The 21,134-nt window shown below is 40.9% G+C and overlaps 1 protein-coding gene across 5 annotated transcripts in view; it reads right to left on the bottom strand.

The window, feature by feature from the left end:
- The window catches only part of LRGUK (leucine rich repeats and guanylate kinase domain containing), a 105,701-nt gene that overhangs the window by 56,396 nt on the left and 28,171 nt on the right, over positions 1-21,134 (bottom strand). For all 5 annotated transcript variants that reach the window (XM_044246592.1, XM_044246593.1, XM_044246589.1 and 2 more), the window contains exons 7-11: positions 16,984-17,127; positions 11,773-11,853; positions 10,039-10,125; positions 8,570-8,676; positions 3,394-3,513 (exon numbers count right to left, since the gene is read on the bottom strand). In XM_044246592.1, the coding sequence (XP_044102527.1) occupies positions 3,394-3,513; positions 8,570-8,676; positions 10,039-10,125; positions 11,773-11,853; positions 16,984-17,127 (539 nt within the window). The remainder of the gene's footprint in view (positions 1-3,393; positions 3,514-8,569; positions 8,677-10,038; positions 10,126-11,772; positions 11,854-16,983; positions 17,128-21,134) is intronic.

The raw sequence follows: 21,134 nt of genomic DNA, 5'->3' as shown, positions 1-21,134 counted from the left end.
CAGGGCCCACGTCTGTTCATTCGGCAGGTCCCTGCCAGCACACGGCTGGTGCCCAATAAACACTGATTAGATGACTAAATGAGCCGTTCTACTGGTTTGCCACATCTGGATAAGCAGGCATTAGGTTAGCCTGCATTAAGGTAGCTGCAGCTCATACATCTCATTTAGCTAAAGAGCTGTGTGGTCTTTTCCGTGACTGTGCTAGTGTACTAAAGTAAAGATGTTTAGCAGTCGACATCAAGAAAAAGGTCATAAAGATAGAGACTGCCATAAAATGGAGATCTCAGAAAGAAGACTAAAGTTTTTCTTTCATGACTATTCAGATCGCTTTCCAGGCATTAAATGGGGAAGGTGGACAGGTTTACTGGCAGTGTTTTATGTTTCTCTCATTATCCATCACTCTGCCAGGGAGCCACTGATTTGTGTGGTAATATTAAGGTTGGAAATAGATTTTGAAGGCAGTAAATTCCTATCCCCACGTAGAACTAATACAGGTAAGGAAAGAACCACCAACCTACTTCTAAAACAAAGAACAAATAGAAAAATCAAAACCTAACACGAGGACAAAAATCTCTCAGCCATTCTAATGCTTGTTAGACCACCTTGTTATGATTTTAATATTGATATATCTGGATATACAACTTAGTGCATGAGAATTTCATTGAATGTCTCAATCATGGGGCAGTGTAATTTTAAAAGGAAGACAGAATACCACGAGAAAATGAAATAGATGGGAAAGAAAAGATTCAAGGAAAAGGCAGAGAAAGTCCCTTTGTAAATACTTGTATATTTCAAGATGAAACTGTTTTCATGCCTCTTTTCCCCATTTCATTAAAAATCAACAAAAATTATGTTGGATAAGGAATTTAAAAATCTAAACAAGAACAATGGCTTGCCTCTGAAGATGTGCTTTGGTTTCATCATTTGTTTTAATCAGAAAGTTGCTGCATATAAAGTAGTACTTTCTTACCTTCTCCACAGATGAAATTACTAGCTGTCTAAAATCTTTTTTTTAAATCCAATGATACGATCTTTGATCCATAACCTTGATGGAATTTTTAAAATGATGTGCCACTGAGCAAGTTCTGAACTCTGCGTCCATGCGGACGCCAGTGAATGGTGGGACAATGCTTTGGAGCCTGCGAGGGAGGTGGGTGAGTGGGTGTGTACTTGGCAGCAAGACGGTAAGGCGTGTCTTTCCACGCTGGCCGCTAATTCCAGCAGGAGGAGAAAGATAGCAGTAGCAGTAGTAACTGTAGGCACGAAGCTAGTTTTAAGGTTTTGTTTCACTGCCTTGTGCCTCCACACGACACTAATTAAAGGTCTGAGTTCCCCACTAGATTACAAATTTCATTAAGGCAAGGACATTATCAATCTTGTTCTCACTTATCTTTAGGGCTTAGCACATGAGAGGAATTCAATAAATATTTATTGAACGAATTGGTAAACAAACGAATGAATCCATCCATCTCTCCATATATCCATCAGTGGCAGTAGTGGAAAATCATCTTTATTTCTTATCACAGTAATTTCCCATGAAATGTGGTATAGAATACCCTTAATTCATTCATCCTGTTCACTCACTCAATCTGTCACTTGGTTAACAAGTATTTCTCGTGTAGGTATTAAGCGCCTGGTCATCTCCTGAACACCGAGAACCAAACGGTGGGCAAAGCTGACATTGGTCCATACCCTCCTTGGGCTTACAGTTGAGTAGACAAACATTAAATCAATCACAAGCATGGTGGATAAGCATTCTAATAGGGGAAAAATTTTTTATTCACCTTCATTTTTTATTAAAAATGAGTAAGAGGGGGCGCCTGGGTGGCTCAGTGGGTTAAGCCGCTGCCTTCGGCTCAGGTCATGATCTCAGGGTCCTGGGATCGAGTCCCGCATCGGGCTCTCTGCTCAGCAGGGAGCCTGCTTCTTCCTCTCTCTCTCTGCCTGACTCTCTGCCTACTTGTGATCTCTCTCTGTCAAATAAATAAATAAAAATCTAAAAAAAAAAAAAAAATGAGTAAGAGGAAGGCCATCCAAGTGGGAACAGAGAGGCAGACTATCTCACAATCTTGGTGATTGTGAGACCTCCGAGAACACCTCCGAGAACACACCTGATCCTGCGGGCCTCCATAAACGTGTGTCACAAACCATATGAAGGACCTGGCGCTCAACGTTTATAACATAATTAAAAGGAATTTTAATCAGAGAAAGCCTTGGTTTCCGGAATTCTGGTTTGCTACAAGGTTCTGGGTTTACATGTTGGCACAATGGTTGGGATACACAGTCTGCCAACTTTCACCTTCCATTCATTGTGTTCTACTTATCTACTTATCTAGAGGTTCAGCAACACTATATAGGTAGGCATAATGGCACTCTATACTTTTTTATTCTAATGCTAAGTTTTAATTTATTTTTGTTACTTCAGGGTACTTAAAATGTATTAGTAAATAAATCATTTTATATATTTGGATCCCGGAGTTGTTCAAATGAGGGATGTAATTTTAGATATCTAAATAAATGGACCTGTTTCAAATAGTATTTACATTGTTTGAACATGTACAGCTTAAGGGAAGGCGAGGCATTAGAAAATAATTTGCATTGATTTTTCTTGCTGTCTGAAAAATCTGTGCAGTCCCCTCCTCTGGTCACCAACAGACATTACTAATCTAGAAGTAATTGCTTTGCCATAGGTTAAAAATTAAGAGGAAACCAGTTCAAAAGACCACAGTGACAGCTCTAAATCTGACTCCCAGAAACCTTTAAAAAGTCTTTCAGATCCCCCCACCCCAAAAAAAGTCTTTAAGCCCAGCTGAAGAATTTTTTTAAATGATCCTCATTTGTTTGATATTCTCCTCTATTTTAACCAGACCATGAGGGCAAAATGTCTCCTCCATTCACGGAGTACCGTGAATGCTAGCCCAAGGGAAAGAAAAGGAAAAGCGTTTGCCGTCATTTCTCTTCCCTTCCTCACGAAATGGGCCTCAGAAGAGGCCTCCCCATGTGGAGATGAGGCAGTGGAGGTGCAAGTGGCGGGAGCTGGTGGGGGCGGGGAGGCGTGGAAGGGAGCTCTGGGCACCAGGTGCCCCACCCCCATCCTCATCCCTGCTGTCGCAGCCGGTGGCCACAGCACGAGCCTGGCCTCAAATGCCACCAAGCTTCACTAAAAATGCACGGACTTTGCAACCCTTGGAGAGTGATGTCAGCGGTCAGTGAATGAAGGTGAACATTTGGGGGAATAAAGGACGACAACATGCAGGGTCTCTCTCACAGTGTGATAAATGGCAAAGAAACCGATGAGCCTTCTCTGTGCCTTTTCAAGCTTGCTGAAAATTAACAGCCCCAAGCAGCAACAGCCGACATTTTACATCCTTCCCGGCCAGTGAGCACACTTACCCGTACCGGAAGTACGTGCTGAACTGTCTGCAGAGGCGGTGAGCAAGTTCTCGTTTCCCACAGGCTTCAGGACCGGCCAGCACCAACATGGGGTACGGGGCGTCCAGGCGGGGGAGAGTGCTGGAACACAGGGCAGGCAGAGACGGCCGGGTCTGGTCACATACACAGCCAGCAGGCCGGGTCTCCACCCCAGTCAGGCCTAAGTCAGGGCCTACACCCCGTCACACCTAAGTCAGGGTCTCCAGCCCAGTCAGGGCTACGTCAGGGCTTCCACCCCAATCAGGCCTAAATCAGGGCCTACACCCCAGTCAGGCCTAAGCCCGTGACTGAGCACCTGCTACCTGCAGGCACTGGACAGAAGGCTGGTCCTACTTTCCCGAGCAAGTTCGTGGTGATAGGTCAAAAATAATATTCAAAGCATAGATAATAAGTCAAGTCCAAATACATGTAAATTTACCCACATTTTTAAAAGGAAAAATATGGTAAAATGTGTATGTTCTTGGCTGATCAAGTATTTCCCTAAGAACTTCAACATGAAAGAAGGAAGACTGCTTTCTGAGAAGTTTTAATATCTGTGCCCACTGAATTAGAGCACAGATATGCAGGGAAAATGGTAATAATTAAAATTTACCTGAGCAATCAATATGTACCAGGCACTATTCTAGGAGTCTGATGGGCATTAGCTCATTTAATTACTACAGGAAGTGGATGAAGATGTTTCTATCATTATCTATCATTATCCCCGTTGGATACACAAAGAAACTGAAGTACAGAGAGGTCAATTAACTTGCTCAAAGGAACAGCTAATGGCTAAGAGCTAATATAGGAATCAAGGCATGGCTTCTGGGCCTGGAAGACTGGACTAAGGAGTGAAACATGCTGGCTGATGTGTGTGAATTCCACTCGTGCCACAACTATAGAAATACAGAATAAGATATATTTTAAGAATACACGCTAACATATAGATTCTATGAAGAATGGAGGTGGTGACGGTACAATTTTTCAATCTCTCTGAACATTCACAGGGGAAAAACACACAAAAAAGGAAAAAGTTAACAGCAAAAGCCCATGGATAACATGTGTAACAAAACCAGATGAAAAAGTTTTTCCATGAACCAAAAACCCACAGAGCCTTGCACATTGCAGGGATCCACCCGGGGGGGCGGGGGGAGGGCGCGGATGGCAAGTGACACGCCTGAAGACAAGGGAACCCCAGCAGGGCCAACGGGTATCCACTGGAAAGCAAACAGGCTGAAACTCGACATGAACAAAATCTGTAGATCCGTATTCATAATAGCTGGATTTGTGATAGCCCCAAACAGAATCAGCTCAGAAGCCTTACGAGAGATGAATAGTTAAACTAATCGTGGTACGTTCACACAAGGAATATGACTCGGCAAAAAAAAAAAAAAAAAAAAAAAGGGAATGAATTGTTGGTATATCCAACAACTTGGGTGCATCTCCAGGGAATAAGGCTAAGTTAAAAAAAAAAAAAGCCAATCCTAAAAGGCTATACATGATATGATTGTTTGTATCATATTCTTGAAATGACAACATGATAGACGTGGAGACTGGACCACTGGCTGCCAGGGAGTAGGGGAGTTGAAGAGGAAGGAGGCGACTGTGGTCCTAAAAGGGAAGCGCAGGGATCCTTGTGACAAAACTCTTCTGTGGGGGTGCTCATACCATCTAGACGTGTGGCAACACCACATATAACTAAATGCACCAAAGAGTACATGCAAAGCTGGTGAAATCTCATCAGGCCGGTGGGTTGTACCAATGTCAAGTTCCTGGTTTTGCTATTCTGCTGTAGTTACGCAAGGTATCACCCCTAGAAACATCTAAAAACATCTAGAATTTCTCTGTATTATCTCTTACAGCTGCATGTGAACCTAAAATTATCTCAAAGTTATATACAACTTATGAATCATTGAACACTATGCCAAACACTAATGATGTCCTATATGTGGGCTAATTGAATTTAAATAAAAACAAATAAAATTAAAAAAAAAACAAAATTATATGAAAGTACAATTTTTAAATGATTAAAGAGAAAAAAATTTAAAGTGACAAATATTGAGTATAGACAAAGGAGATCTTCTATCTGAAGGAGAAAACCAAAGCAAAGGAACAGAACAAATATTAAAGACCATAATTCAAGAAAACTGTCCTGAAATTAAAAAATAAAATAAAATAAAACTATGCATTGAAAGAGTACACAGCATACCTGAGAGTATTAGCCCAGAATGACTAATATTAAGACAGAAGTCTAGCAAAATGACCTGACTTTAAAGAAAAAAAAAATCACTCAGGTAGAAAAAGAGAACACATGACTTACAAGGGAAAGGTAATTGTTTTTAGATTTTGATAGATGTTTTGCACCGCCCCCCCAAAAAGAGTATCATCTTTTATATATTCAAGGAAAAAGTGTGAGTCATGGATTTTTAAATATAACAAAAATAACTTTCAAGTATAAAGGACAGAGAATATTACCAACATGTAAGTGTTCAAGGGATACTATCCCATAGCACATCCTAAGGAGTCTACAGGAGAACAAGCTTCGCACACCCAATTAACTCAGGAGACATTAATACAAAGGCTGATGGGAAGGCATAAACATGCAGTTATCCATAGAACTAAGACAAATGACGGCAAAGGGGGAAGTATGGTGGGTGACGGATATACAATCTGACCATATAAATATGGTACACTATTTTTAAAGTGGGTGATTGATTACATAGAATATATACAATAGGTAAGTTCTCAGGGATAGAAAGGAGATACAGAGTCTCCAGGGACCAGGAGTAGTGGTAGGAACTGGGCTGTTACTGCTTAGGGGTTACAGCTTTTGCGGGGGGTGGAAGGATGAAAAATTTTGGAAACAGGTGGTGATAATGGTTGCCACACAGTGTAAATATAATTAATGCCACATACTTACACACTCTAAAATGGTTAAAATGGCAAATTCTATGTTATAGATACTTTACCACAATAAAAAACGGGGGTGGGGCGATGGGAAGAGCATAGGCAAAATATTATTTCAGTGTTTTCAGCAAGCATGTCAAGTGGTAATATTAGGACTGATACTGTTGTGCTACAATATGGGATTTTTAAAAAGTAATTATGGGATATTCTAAATCCATCTCCCTCTGTGTCTTTGATGTGGGAGGGAAGGAGGACACAGATATAATAGACAGGAGGATAAGTAAAAGCTCAACTATCGCCTTGAAATTGAGTTGTAAGTATCAGTATGAATTCAGGAGATATTTTATCATCTACCTATAAATAAATATGGATCTATCTATATAGACTAGATATAAGCGCATTGAATAGATGTAGACAGAGACATATAAGTAGATAAACAGGATAGATAAAATAGACCAGTGGCTGATTGGATAGATGGGTGGATGGCTGGACGAAAGGAAGGAAAGAAATACATTCTTAGGTCTGTCCACTAAAGAGCCTAACAACAATGACCAACTCAGTAGCAATGATTACCTCTAGCAACCAGGTTGTGACTGGGAAGTACCATTTCTCACTGAAACCAACCAGGGCTTCTTGGAGAAGTGGTTAATTCCAGAGTATGGACAGGGCTTGTGGAAGATGAGCCTGGAGGACAGGAGAGCAAGAAAGCTATCACTGACCACCAGGCCAGAGTCAAGATTCTGCCATGTAATTTTTTTTTAAGATTTTATTTATTTATTTGAGAGAGAGACAGTGAGAGAGAACATGAGAGGTGAGAAGGTCAGAGAGAGAAGCAGACTCCCCATAGAGCCGGGAGCCCGATGCGGGACTCGATCTTGGGGACTCCAGGATTGTGACCTGAGCCGAAGGCAGTTGTCTAACCAACTGAGCCACCCAGGAGCCCTCTGCCATGTAATTGTAGTATTGTATCCTCACCCTAGTCGCACCAGAGGAAGGGACAGTGCTCCCCAATAATGCAGCATAAGAATGCCAAGGTCAAGAGTTAGGGTTCCCTGTAGGGCCGGCCTGGGACGGGCAATGGTAGTCTTGCCCCTGTCCCCATGAGTTTCTCACAACAAACACTGCTTCATTCTGGAGCACATGGGACTGCTTGGCCATTTTGCTCTTGTCTACTCAGTAACCACAAATGATGATGAAATACATGTTTTTCAGACAGTGCTGTAAATTTCTTTGATACATATTTTTATATAAATGTACCCTAAAGCATGAAACAACTAGCAATCTCATAAACTAGGAAAGAAATACAACGAAGACATAAATGCCCTTCTTTTAAATCAAATGTGCTTTTCCAGATGTATGCAAATAAATGATAAATCAGTTCACCTAGAGGGTGACCATAAATATATAAAACTGTCAATGTCTATATTATTAAATTACATGTAAAAAATCATGTCCTGGATGCAAAATAAAACATGTGCTCTCTGTGGGAAACCAACCATGTGAAGTACAGGAGCAAATACCACATAAAGAAGGGAAGCCATTTATAACGAAGAGATTTTACAAGTATTTTTAAAATGCCTTTGGGTATTGATAGAATTTCTGCAATATACTTATAGCATAAATGGCCATCTGCTCCAACAGATTGTTTAAAAAGAAACGGAGAAACTGTGGTAAATCTGTCTTTGAACTTAGATGTGAGAGACTCTGTTCATGCGCTCAGCTAAGCTGGGTGACTCACGGGCTCAGTGCAATCGGTGTAAAGACGATCTCAAGTTTCCCTTGGGCTGGCTGGGGGCTTCCTTCTGTGGACTCTCTCATAGTGTGCATTCATGCTCTTTGGCAGGGCTATCCAGCACTCACTCACAGCTAAGGAAAAACTTAGAGTGGACAGAAATCATCACAATTCTCTGTTCATGAGGCAAAGGTCTATGGTTCTGTCCTACAGCAGGAAAACTGACACATTTTTTAAACATGGCGTTTTGCTGTCTACTTCATAGCTAACCACCATTCAAGGGGCCGGATGGTCAAGGAGAGACGAATCCACTCATCTCCACACCTGGGAAACCACCAGTGAGTGAACCCTGAGCTCAAGCATGTGATGATAACCCTAAAACTGAGACAGTCAAAGAAAGACCCTCCTCTCAGAGAAGGCAAGGAAGGGATGAGTCACAAAACAGAGGGCTGGGGCAGACGACGACGATGTCCTGGGCTCACCACCCTGAGTTCTACCGTGGGGATCCCTCAGGAATACCTGTCAAAGATCCTCTGGGGCTGCATCACGCTGTTGACGACATGGGTCAGGTGATCTTGGGCTGCAACCACTTCAGGGGGAGGGTCGTATATATTCACAGCTGCAACCTTTTCCAGAATTAGAAATGCAAGAGGAAAACATGCTTCATTTCTTCAAAGAAGACAAGTCTTAAATTTTCTTGAGCAAAACACTCAAGACAGGCAACCGGGTACGGAAAATCACTGAACGCATGCGAACGACCTTTGTGCTCCATCTTCCTGTCTACTCTAACTTTCCCAAAACCTAAATCAGGAGGGTTATCTTAAAATACCGAGCTGGAGTCCATGGGTCCCCCACTTCTTTCTGCTCTCTGGTTTGGGAGGGAAGAAGCAAACACCAAACCTCTAAAGCCCAAGAGTACTTTTAATATAGTAAACACTCCCACTTTGAGCCTGAGAGGAAGGAATAAAACACACAGTTCTAGATCCCAGGTCGTCGATACCACGGGGATGTGTTCCTCATGCCATCTCACCAGGAGCTATTCCAGTTATCTCAAATTCTACCCAAACCTCCTCCTCTTTCAGCAGAGCTTCCTGTATTCAAAGATAGGGGTCTTTCCCTTGCAACACAGACTTCTCTAACCAAATGTCCTTGTCGCCCCTCTACATCCACGATCCTCGTGTACCCCACCTTTACTTAATGCAGGCTTTTGAACTGCACTCCCTTCACAAAACGTTAAAGAGAAAGAGAAATCTAGGAAGTGCCTCTGAGTTTGAGAATAACAAGGCACTAACATCCATAACTATTTTCATCCGCAATTTCCAAGAGGCACGTATGAAGCAGAATATCTGCCGCTCCACATGCTTATAACTGTTTTCATGCTCACCTCAAATTTGCATTTAGTGTGAGAAATCCTTCGTTAATGGAGATTTCGGCAGTCACCAGTCACTAAAGCAAGACAAAGTCCCACCCCGGTATGGTAGCAGGGAGGCAGGTGCTAGCGTGTCAGGTCCCATCACTCTGGAACTGTGTGTCCAGGGGGATCATGAATTTAAAAAGCGGAATTAAGGTTTAAAATACCAGGAGACTGATCTGAGTGCCTTTTGATTATATATGTAGAATGACATAATAATACATTTCATTATTAAATGAGTGTTTAGAGCAACACAAACAGAGTCGCACACCCTCCAGGAATGGTCGTTCTCCACAATTAACAGACTGCCACGGTGCTGCTGCCTGGAGCCGGGGAGCGCGGCTTCCGGCCCCACTGCCGGCCGGTTGACTGTGCAAGAGCAGCACCTTCGCCGCATTCATGCTGATGCTCAGCTTCGCAGGGGGTTAAGCCACAGAGTAAGGAAACACTCCCTAAATAAGCCGTTACTTCCCATATTGTCACGTGCACCACTTATTGATTACATTGGTCCCGTGGTGGGCAGCAAAGCCCTTGAGCACACTAACTCTCAAACACATGGAATAATGGGATTACATACCTTTTCCTCCACTTTAATTTTCTTCTGGTCTAATTCTGTTAATCGTAGGAGCATAAAAATCACAAAGAACCAATATTCAGATTTTTCCTAGTTAAAATATGAAAAGGAATATTCAGTTGCCTTCCTTTCCCATGTAAGCAAGCACCAGCATGCTCCTCCCACAAGTAGGTGTTTCAGCTTCTACCCTGTCGACACACACACACACACACGCACACACACACACACACACACCTCTCGGGGTGTTTGCACTTCCACGGTCACCAGTCCTGTGACATTAACTCACATGCAGACTGAGCCTTGTAGCTTACAAAGCTCTTGGAACTTGTGATCTTGTTCATCTCCCTGTGACGTAAGCAGGACGGGTATGACCATCCTCATTTCTAAAGAGAAACTAACCAAGCCTCAGTGGTGAAGCATTTCACCTAAGATTCCGTGGCTGGGGATTCAAATCCTGTCCTCTAGCTCCAAAGAGGTTCATTATTGCAAATGATGAACATTATTTATGATGACTTTGTATTTGTTTAGTATTATTTTGTATTATTTTGAACTTGGACTGTTTGGAATTTATTTTACAATAAATAATACTCACTTATAGAACAAATTCCTTATTACTCCCAACCATCTGCCATGTTAGGATTATCTGGCTTTTAGAAATATAATTAAAGTTTTGTATTAAGAAGCAACATCTTTGAAGAGAAAGGTAATAGTGGGTGATGCATTTATAGATAAGAAATTACATGAAATGAACATATAAAGGTACCCTTTTTGTCCTTTGATGGGTGAGTTGGGGGGGTTGTGTATATAAGTGAGCTAATGCCCGTGAAAGGGTTTGTGGTATTTATTTAAGCGCATGCGCAAACACTCCCCATGGCTCTAAAACTGGAAGAGGGAGGAGGTTGGTGGCTACTTTGTAAGTCCTGTTCCTTTCTTACCAGAAATGCTTTTAGGTTGGTGGCCACGATTCCCATACCAAGGACTGGATTTATTTTTTAATTTTGTTTTTCATTTTTGTTTGTGCTTTATTTTTTTTTCTTTTTGTTGGCCAGACATGTTCCTCAAGTTACACACACAGAAGAAGGTACTCAGAGGTACATTTAAATTCAAGAGTCTCTGGAAAGGGAAGGGAAGGGTCTAGGTAGCAAAATGGAATGAAGGACAAATGGAAAAAAAGGGAGGGATAGAAGCCAGGAGAGAGACTCTATCAAGGGTAGGAAAGACAGAGGCTTAACAAACAGTGGATTTTTGAATACCAGAGGTGAATAAGCCATAGGAAATAGAGTATTTCTTTCTATAATAGTTTTTACAACACCACCAATTTCCCCAGCTATATCCAGACCAATTACTATAGATATCTGAGACCTTTCCCCTCATACACCACAGGAACCAGTATCTGTCTACACCTCTGGCATGGTGCCTTCTATGACATAAAAGGACATTGCTCCAGGGTCAGTGGCTGCGTCAGGTGATTTTTATTACCAGCTGGGATGAGTCACACGTGACCCCCCCCAACCCTCCCCAACCCCTCCCCCAGCCCCAGACAGGGCACTCCAGGCTCCACTGTGGCCTAGGGCACCAACAGCCTCTCCTTTGCCTAAACCTCCTAATTGTTTCCTTAGAGATGGAGAGTGAAGGTAAACACCGGGCATCACATCCCTGATGCTCCTTACCAAAAGTACCTCTTGAAGAATTCCAAGAAGGTCCTCACCCCCTCTCCCCACATATTCTCTCTCTCACCTGAATTGGATTTCTTAGAAAATTGAGAACCCGGAGGAGAGGTAGATTTTCAATGTATTCTATTTCACCCAGCTCGGCAATCTGTTTAATCAAAGAAACAAAGTATTATCAGTAGACTAACTGTGCAACCCCTAATACAAAGTTCTGTGAAAGGAGTTGACTGGGATCTTCTAACGTCAACTTCTTTTAGAAATTGCTCTGTTGCGTAGCCCAGCCTTCTAAGGAGTATTCGGATCGCAGAGCACAGGAATGACTGTGTGCCGCCTCACTAAATGGGAACTCACACAGCCATGTTTTCTTCTTTCCTCTCTGTTTAAATAACCGTGAGCTGATCCTCCTCTCAGCCATATCTATTTTAAGGCAGAGATAACTTGGTATGCAGAATCAGAGAAATCGGACAAAAAACGCAGGTGGGGGCTCCGTGGTTCTCTCTCCTAGGCCCTAATCCTTCCTAACCCTCCTGTTCCCCAGTCTCCCTCCCCAGCGCTGCCTCTGCTAACCTGGCTATTTGGGACTGGTGAAGACTTCTTACTACGCGTGCATGTGTAGCTCTATTGTTTTTTCGACAAGAGGTAATTATTTTAAGGAAAGATAAAAATAGAAATGATAGGACACAGTTCTTGACATGGGTGTTCGCCTTACAATTTTTTGTTTACACTGTATCCTTATATTTTATACTCTTTTCTGTGTAGGTTATGTTTCACAACTTTAAAAAAATGAAAAAAGGTTGCTGATCAGTTCCTTAATTTGACCAAGGAGAAAGCTTGGGTTGCAGAATGCCTGAATTTCCTGCTAAACACAAACGGTTTTACTTAAATTTCCTGTAGTTAGCATAATTATAATTTTATTTCAAATGTGGCTATTAAACTTTTGCAAAAAAAAAATTAATAATCACATCATTTCTATTTCTCCCCAAGTCATTCCCGCGTGTGCTGTGAATGCTCTCCAAAGGTAGTCACCAGTAATTCCTGAGTTATCCAAACACAAAATGCAGCTAAAATTAAACTACTCCCAGAGCTAAATCAGGGGAAGGACATATGCACCATGTTCAAGGGAAGCCATTTTCAAAGACGTAATATAAAAGGTAAATTCTGAGTCATCATATAGAACCTGCATTAGTTCTAGATGCTTATTAATAAGCATTCATCTGCGTATAGCAATGCTGTGCTATCAGACACAACTCTATCAACACTATATGACTATATTCAACACTAATGACTATATCCCTTAGAGTGACATTTAGATCCTCTTCAAGACAAAAGGATCATTTTTTAAATACCGTGTGATTCAGGAAAGTGGAATAGTCAACTAGGTTCGCACTGCTTGGTCAGAGCAGTGGGCTGATTTTCCTCTAGCATACAGCCCCTGTGCTTGGACCCAACACAGATGCAAGAAGGGGGATGTTTTCCTGCAATGAGCATGTCTCACCACTAAGTCCTGGCCATATGCCCCGGCACACACTGCTGGTGAGCGTGGAAACTGGCATGTTTTTCCTAAGAGGCAAGCTGATGGGTTGCGTGTACATAAGCCATGAAACAGCGGCTCCATCCTCAAGAGGTTTGCCTGAAGAGATCATCAGACTGGCAAACATTCGATAAAGAACACTGGGTCCAACATTTTTAGTAAAAGTTTAAAAATGCCTCAATTCTGAATAGCCCCACCATTAGGTGATTAAATGAGTCATAGCACAGTCCCATAACAGGGACACTATGCACCCTTTAGAAGGGTAGAGATATCTCTTATAACTGACATGGAAAGATCTTGAAATGTTGCAAACAACATGAATAGCATGATCACGGACTACATAAAATTAGAACTAAAAGGTCAGCTGGGAGCATCTGGTCTTTTGAGAGCCACGTGAGAGGGATCCCGCTCCCTTCCCCACTAGCCCTTCCAAAGGTAGGAAGAGGTTGTTAAGGGGAGAGCAAAGCACCTATGGGCTAACCTGGCTTCAAGATCCTACGCCTGCTGACTTAGCCACACTGCACAGACACTGGCTGTCCCGACTGTGCCCTTGGTCCCTCTCCTGAAGACCTGGCCCTACAGCAGACCCATCCTCATGTCTTCTTCTCAAATGCCAAACCCAGGGCTGTGTGCCTCACAGACTACTTGTTACAGTAGGTGTCGGGGTACAGCGCCCCAAATGACTTGAAGTGAGACATCACCGGAAAGGTTCTTTCCTGGAGGACCCTGAGCCATGTCACACCAGCAGAGCTGATCCCCAGATTCCAGATGCCCCTCTTCTCAAACCTCCTCTGCCACTGGGGGTTACTCCGGACCCCTAGCAGCTTGGCAACTTCAAACTCCTATGGAGAACAGCTTAGCTGACTCACGTCACCGTTTCCTCCTAGGCTATGCTCTCCCAGCCCCAGCATCCACACTTAAAGCCCCCTGTGAAGGCTTTTTTCTTTGACCGATTGGCTGATTGATTTGTGAAATAATGACACTGAAAGAAGGAAAACAGTGTTTTCTGAGTAACTCCCCAACCAATGTCTTGTTTCTAAAGGAAAGGCCTGAGGTTATCATAGTGTTAACATTTGGGAGATAAGTTTTAAATGGCAGAAATGACATCCACGCTAACAAGGACTTTAGAGAGTGATAAGGGCTCCCAAATCACCCAATGATGGGAAATATTTGCAAAGGAACTTAAAAGAGATGATGAAATGATCGTGTGAGTGTACAGCCATGTGGCAGCCGCTAAAAGCAAGTAAATAATACTGACAGAAGTACAAATGATAAAACATCGAATTAATCATATGAGGAGCAACAGCTAAGTTATGTTTCTGTAAAATGACAAACTTTCCATCCCTGACATGGTATTCTCAGTAGTACTGGGGAAACCTCTGAGGAAATCTGTGCAAGGCACGAAGAACATTTCAAACTACTGTTGGTTGCTCTCCAACCTGCCCAGTGGGGAGCCGGGGAATTATGTTATTGTTACGGGCTCCGTTGTTCCCAAAGGATTCCCTGCTTTGGGACACATGGCCACTTTTTCTTTAATAGAGTCTCCTGAACATTTGAAATTTATAAACTCCTTTACTCACTTAATGATACTTTTTTTTCCCCTTAAACGTTTTCAAATGTAACTTGAAATGCCTCTTGAAATGGAAGAAAATGATATATTTATTCATGAGGTCTTTCTGGAGCAGCACTACCCAGTATGGTAGTTACTAGCCACATGTGGCTACTTAGCACTTGGAGTATGGCTAGCATGAACTGAAATGTGCGTTAAGTACAAAATACACATCAGATGTCAAAAGCTTAGCATGGGCAAGAGATTATAAAGCTCCTCATCAATGATTTTTTATTTTTTACATTACATGTTGACATGATGATATTTTGGATGTATTGGGCTAAATAAAAGATATTATTGCAATTATTTTCACATGTTTCTTCTTACTTTTTTTATTGTGGCTACTAGAAAACTTAAAATTGTATATATGGCTCACAGTTATGGCTTGCATTATATTTCTATCAGAAAGCACTCTTGGGGGCGCCTGGGCGGCTCAGTGGGTTAAAGTCTCTGCCTTCGGCTCAGGTCATGATCCCAGGGTCCTAGGATCGAGCCCCGCATCTGGCTCTCTGCTCAGCAGGGAGCCTGCTTTACTCCTCTCTCTCTGCCTGCCTCTCTGCCTACTTGTGATCTCTCTGTCAAATAAATAAATAAAATCTTAAAAAAAAAAAAAAGAAAGAAAGAAAGAAAGAAAAAAAGCACTCTTGTAGAGCATTAAACTCTAGGCTTTCCTGAAGGAAGAGTCACCAGCATTTCATTTACTGTATTATGCTTCAGCATCGAGAACACTGAGTCTGGAGGCAAACCATCCTACATTTGCATCCTGGCTCTGCTCTTCGCTAGGCGTAGAATTTGGGGCATGTTACACTTAATTTTTGTGCCCCAGTTTCCTCATCCAGAAAATATGACAATAGTAGGGATATAATGAGGATTAAATGGGACAATGGATGTGAAGCGATTAGAACAGTGCCTTGTGCACGGGTACTCAGCAAATATCTCTAGATGATCCTTTGACTGCAATTATTACTATTATTAACATGAATCATTATTCCTTCCCCTGACTTCTGAGATGCATTCAGTTGGGATTCGATGAATGCATTTCACCTTTTCAGTACTCCCTGGATACAGGTGAGAACCATTTTCATGGTAATTTCACAAAAGGACACTAAACCCGTATGAAATAGAGACTATGCTGACTCCATAAGACATGTGGCACAGGGAACAAAAGTTAAATGAACTTTAGAAGTTGACAAAACAATTTAATATACAAATCAAGTCAAAATAAGGACTAAGAGTTTTGTCTGTGATTAAAAGTCTCCTTTGTCTGTGATTAAAAGTCCCAGACCTAAAGATGGCCTTTTCTTGATGTTTAGATGAACAGGTGATGCAAGTTCATTGGAGAAAGAATCATCAGACATAACTGATAAGCACCATCGCATCTGAACAGAGAAAGGTCTCCACAGCACCACATCTCCCCCCAGATAAGACCCATGCCTCTTTCAGGGCCAAAGTTTACATTTTCAGGAAGAAATAGTCAACTTCCTTGGGATGTCTTTCCAAAAAATGTGACAAAGTACTCAGAATAAAATTGTTTTGTAGACATTATTGCTTAAGTCATCAATAAACCATGATTACAAGCCCAAATGCTTCACTGAAAATAATGTATAATAAGAGTGAACGCCAATTTTTATAATTTGTGAAACAAAGTTTGTTTTAAACCAGATATGGAAAATTTGAGTTTATCCAATCCCCAACTCCTACAGATTAGGAACATACACTATTGTTACCAACAGAATATTGGACTATGCCTCTTCTCCTTAAATGACAGTCATGGGCAACACCAGCCTGAGGCTCTTCTCATGTTTCTCATTTACCTGCTCTGACACTTCAGATACTCCCAAGGTCACCTTTCTATACAAAATTTTACATGAACACACCTACTTCAGAAAATCATGTCCACTTGATTGCAGATTAAACCCTGAAAACAATGTATTAGGAATCATCAAATTTTCAAAAATTAAGAATCGTATTAATTACAAACAAACAAAACAGTCCTTCTGCAACTATTGCTCCTGGAGATTTTCTAGAATAATTCTAAGCTGGCATTTCAAGTAAGAGCCCTGGAGAAACTAATAATGGGTCCTAATATGTCCTCTTAAGCAGACGCTGAAACCAGGACAGATGATGTGTGACGTTACCTTATTATCTTCCAGGTTGATCACCTCCAGGAAGTCATGGTTCTCCAAGCCCTGGAGGCTGCTGATTTGATTGTGGGACAGATCCACGATCTGCAAGGCTTTTAGGTCCTCCAAACCCGTGATCTTCTCAATCCTGTTACTGCTCTACAATTGGTAAAATACATTCAATATCTTAAAAGCTTCTAGTAGGAAAAAGTGTAACGCCAAGTTTTCATTCTGGATACTGCCCAAATTTCCCCAAATCAACAAGCACTTCTTGTTCCCCTGCCCCCTCCCATTTCCACCAACCACCTCCCTAAACGCATATATGAACACCCCAGAAAGAAATCCCAGTATTTCAGCTGGAAGAATCAGAATGTCATGTTTTCACTAAGGTTCATGCAAGATGAATGTTCAAATCAGTAGGACAGACAGAAGCTAGATAGTATAAGCTTTTAACATTGTTTACCTAAAGCCTGAAGACAGCATGACTCCATGCTTACCTTCAGAAACAACATTTAATGCAAGTCTTTCAGCACCATTGTGTTACACCACTCAAATAGTGTGACTACCACAAGTACTTAGTTTTTAGGAACATTCTAAATATAATCACTTCATATCACAATGGTCATGATAGTCTGATTCATGGCTTGAATTATTCATGTTCTTGTGCAGGTTCCTCCTCTGGAATCTAGGCCACACCTACGACTTCCCTTAAGCAAAAGAATATGGCAGAAGTATGCCAGCTCCAAGTCTAAGAATTAAGAAGGCCTGGTAGTTTCCCTTCTTGTGTCTTGGAGCCCTGCGCTGCCACATAAGGACTCTAAATACTCTATTAGGAGAGGATTTTTGGAGAGATCGCATGGAGAAGAGGAGGTCACATGGAAAGGGGCCCTGACACTAAAGAGAGGAAAAATCCAGCCATTCCAGCATCCCTGCTGAGCACAGCCCCCAGTCTGCTGGCTGAATGAAGCAAGAGAAGCAGAAGAACCACCCTGCTGAACCCAACTCAGACTGCAGAATGGCTAGCCAAAACCATGGTTAGTGAGTAATATTTCTCCATGCACACACTTGGGTGGCTTGTTATTCAACAATAGATATCTGTGTTCTTCAATAATTCACACATAAGCATCTTCTCGGACAATGAGCATAAAACAAAGATTCAGAGATTCTCTTTCCCAACCCCCATGGACCATAACCAGAAATGACAGTGGCCACAATAATCTGCATTTTCTTGTGCATTTTCCAACATACAGTTCCTTGGGTTTCTTAGCCTCAAAGTGTAAGAACATGCCACAGTAAATTTACACTTTCAGTTTTAGTTGGGAATCTTAAAGACAATTTTGAGGTTTCAATTAATGACATAAAATGCCCATCTTTAAACTTTTAATACTTTTAATAAGCACTTAACTGAAAAATTAAATTACAGCATGCTCTTCCATCTACACTATTTTTCCTGATATATGATTCCTGGTACATTGTAATAGCAAGAGCTCATTTTCATCCTATCTTTCATAAAATTTCACCTCAGTAATGAGCAAGAGTTGTAGTCATTAGTTTAATTCTGTGGCTCTTTAAAATATATTGCTAGAATGTTGGTAATCTACAAAGCTGGGTGAATGAAACTATTCCCTTTTTAAAATATATGTTTGAACAATTCCATAATCAGAAGGAAAAAATACTCATAACCCGCATTTGCCTAAGTTAAGTCGAATTTCCTACTATTCAGAGTTCAAAAAAGTTCTAAAAAGTGTAATAGGAAAGGAAAAGAAAAAACTGCAGTAAAGTTAACATAATATCTATACTAATTTAACTTATTGAAATAAGACCTCAATATCCTATTTAAAATATGCCCACATGTAAAATTTATATACAATACAGTTCTTCCCAAAGGACTTTGAAGTGTTAAAACTATGGAGGACAGACTGTAATAAATCTTTACAGCGTCTCTGATGGCTTTCAAAGTGGCAGATGCAGAAGAGTAGAGTGAGGCATAGAAGCGTTTAATTAGTTAGCCTATGTTCATAAAGGAAGGCCGAATGGGGAGATATTCAGAATCACAGAATTTCTGAGTTGAAAGTCATCTAGTCAAACCCTTTATCTGATGCTGAAAAACAGACACCTTGCCCCTCAAAGTGGACATCCAGTTTCAGCAAGTTCTTTTCTGCTTTTCTTTTTTGTAAAATCATGATTAGCAGGGAAAAGGAGGCCTTTAGAGCAAAGCTATTTTCTTAAATAGATGAAATGGGAAATATTCTTCATCTCCCCAATTTGGAAAGGAAAATATAAACGGCTCTTAGTAAGACAAAATGAATTTTAAAGTGTGGAATGTATTGTCCTCCCTTGCTCAAAGAAGCAGTTCACAGAAAAGCCCATGAGTGACCCACATTATCCCCTTCCATTTGGAAACTGATGGTAGAGAATTAACTGGTTTGTATAGCCAATTATTCTTTTTTCTCTAAAAAAAATGTAAAATGAATTATTTACAGTTAGTAAAGCAGTTGGTTTTCTAATTCCACACACTAAAACATGAGAGCTTTAACTGTTGAAACAAATGTGTATCGTTTTATCTTACATATTTCATTAACATTGTGAAAGAAACCCTTACTCTTCTCAAAAATTTTAAGGGAAAATGAATGATGGCATGGTTCATATTTTCTGATTCATCTTGGGTGACTAGGGCAGGGACTGGGAACAATCTGCCTAATTTATTTGTAGAAAAATATGTCTTTTATTCTTTTTCTAAAAAGCTGCTTGAGATGGGACAATCAACATGGATTACTTGTTTAGTTATTCAAATAAACTCTTGGGATAAAAGTGCTATGTGTTAATCTTCTTAATCATGGGTTCAGTTCTCCTGCCTCTAAGCACACCCCCCATCTCTTTTCACATACCATGCTCCACTTAAAGTTAATGGGAGCGCCAGTACAAAGAGACCTCTCCACGCCTCCGGTCCGTCCTTGGTACTGGAACCAATACTTTGCCCTCACCTAACTCACCGTGAGGAGGGAAGTCTCTTGAAAAAGTGTTTCAAGCTCAGAGAGAGAAAAATGAATACTAGCCAACCTTCCGCTATCTGTAGTTTAAATAAGACAGGAATAGTCTATTAGAAATGTCATAAATCTGCAGATAACCCCAAGATGTCATTTCAAAAAGCAGTTCAACAATCTCCCATGGGATAGTTCACATAAGAAATTAATAAGCTACCAGCCTTGTGGCTTAAAATCCTCCCTTCCCACCTTGTGACAGATATAATAAAAAACAGCAAAGCCACCCAAAGGTAAGACGTAGGAGAGAGGAGGAAAGGACAAAGAAACTTGAATAATCCAGAACTATATCATCAGCTTTTAAATTAGTCAGCTAATCTGTTATTTCAAAAGCACTGTATATATCTTTGGAACTATTATAATTCTGCTGACTTTTTGATAAATTATCTGCATGTTTATTCATAGTCACAGTGCACGTCAGAGCTTAAGAAAAGTTCTATGGGAAAAAAAATTTAAAAATTTCAAGTTTCTGATTGGAATTGCTCCTTTAGTCTCAGCAGCAATTTTGGTTTTCTAAAATGGGAAACTAGCATATATTAATATAAAAGCACTGCCAAAATTCAGATAACATCTTACGGTTCATTTGAGAACAATAACGTGTAAATAACACTAAATATTATGCTTAAATATGCTTAAGTGTTATTTCATCAGTAAGACATTATGAAATGTATTTTTAATAGTTGTTAAAAGTATTCTTTTCTTTTTCAGTGTAAAATGTCAATCCTTTAAAAAATTGAATTTGGACGCCAAATTAGAAAATCACTCTACTACAGCAGGAAATACTGACCCTACACATATAACGGCACTGAAAGCAGCAAACAAAATGGAAGACAAAAACTTTCATGAAGGAATCAGTTCATCTTGAAAAATCCTGATTTTCATTCAATTATCATTCATATACTTGCTAAAACATTAACTAGTACTTTCCATCAAGAATAACTTTTGGGGGCACCTGGGTGGCTGAGATGGTTAAGTATCTGCCTTCAGCTCAGGTCATGATCCATGGATCCTGGGATCAAGTCCTGCATCGGGCTCCCTGTTCAGCAGGGAACCTGCTTCTCCCTCTCCCTCTGCTGGCTGCTCCCCCTGCTTGCACTCTCTCTCTGGGAAATAAATAAACAAAAT

Source organism: Neovison vison, chromosome 4 (genome assembly GCF_020171115.1).
Source record: "Neovison vison isolate M4711 chromosome 4, ASM_NN_V1, whole genome shotgun sequence".
Taxonomy (NCBI): Eukaryota; Metazoa; Chordata; class Mammalia; order Carnivora; family Mustelidae; genus Neogale; species Neogale vison.
The sequence above is the reverse complement of the archived record's forward strand: the minus strand, read 5'-3'. Positions and strand labels throughout refer to the sequence as shown.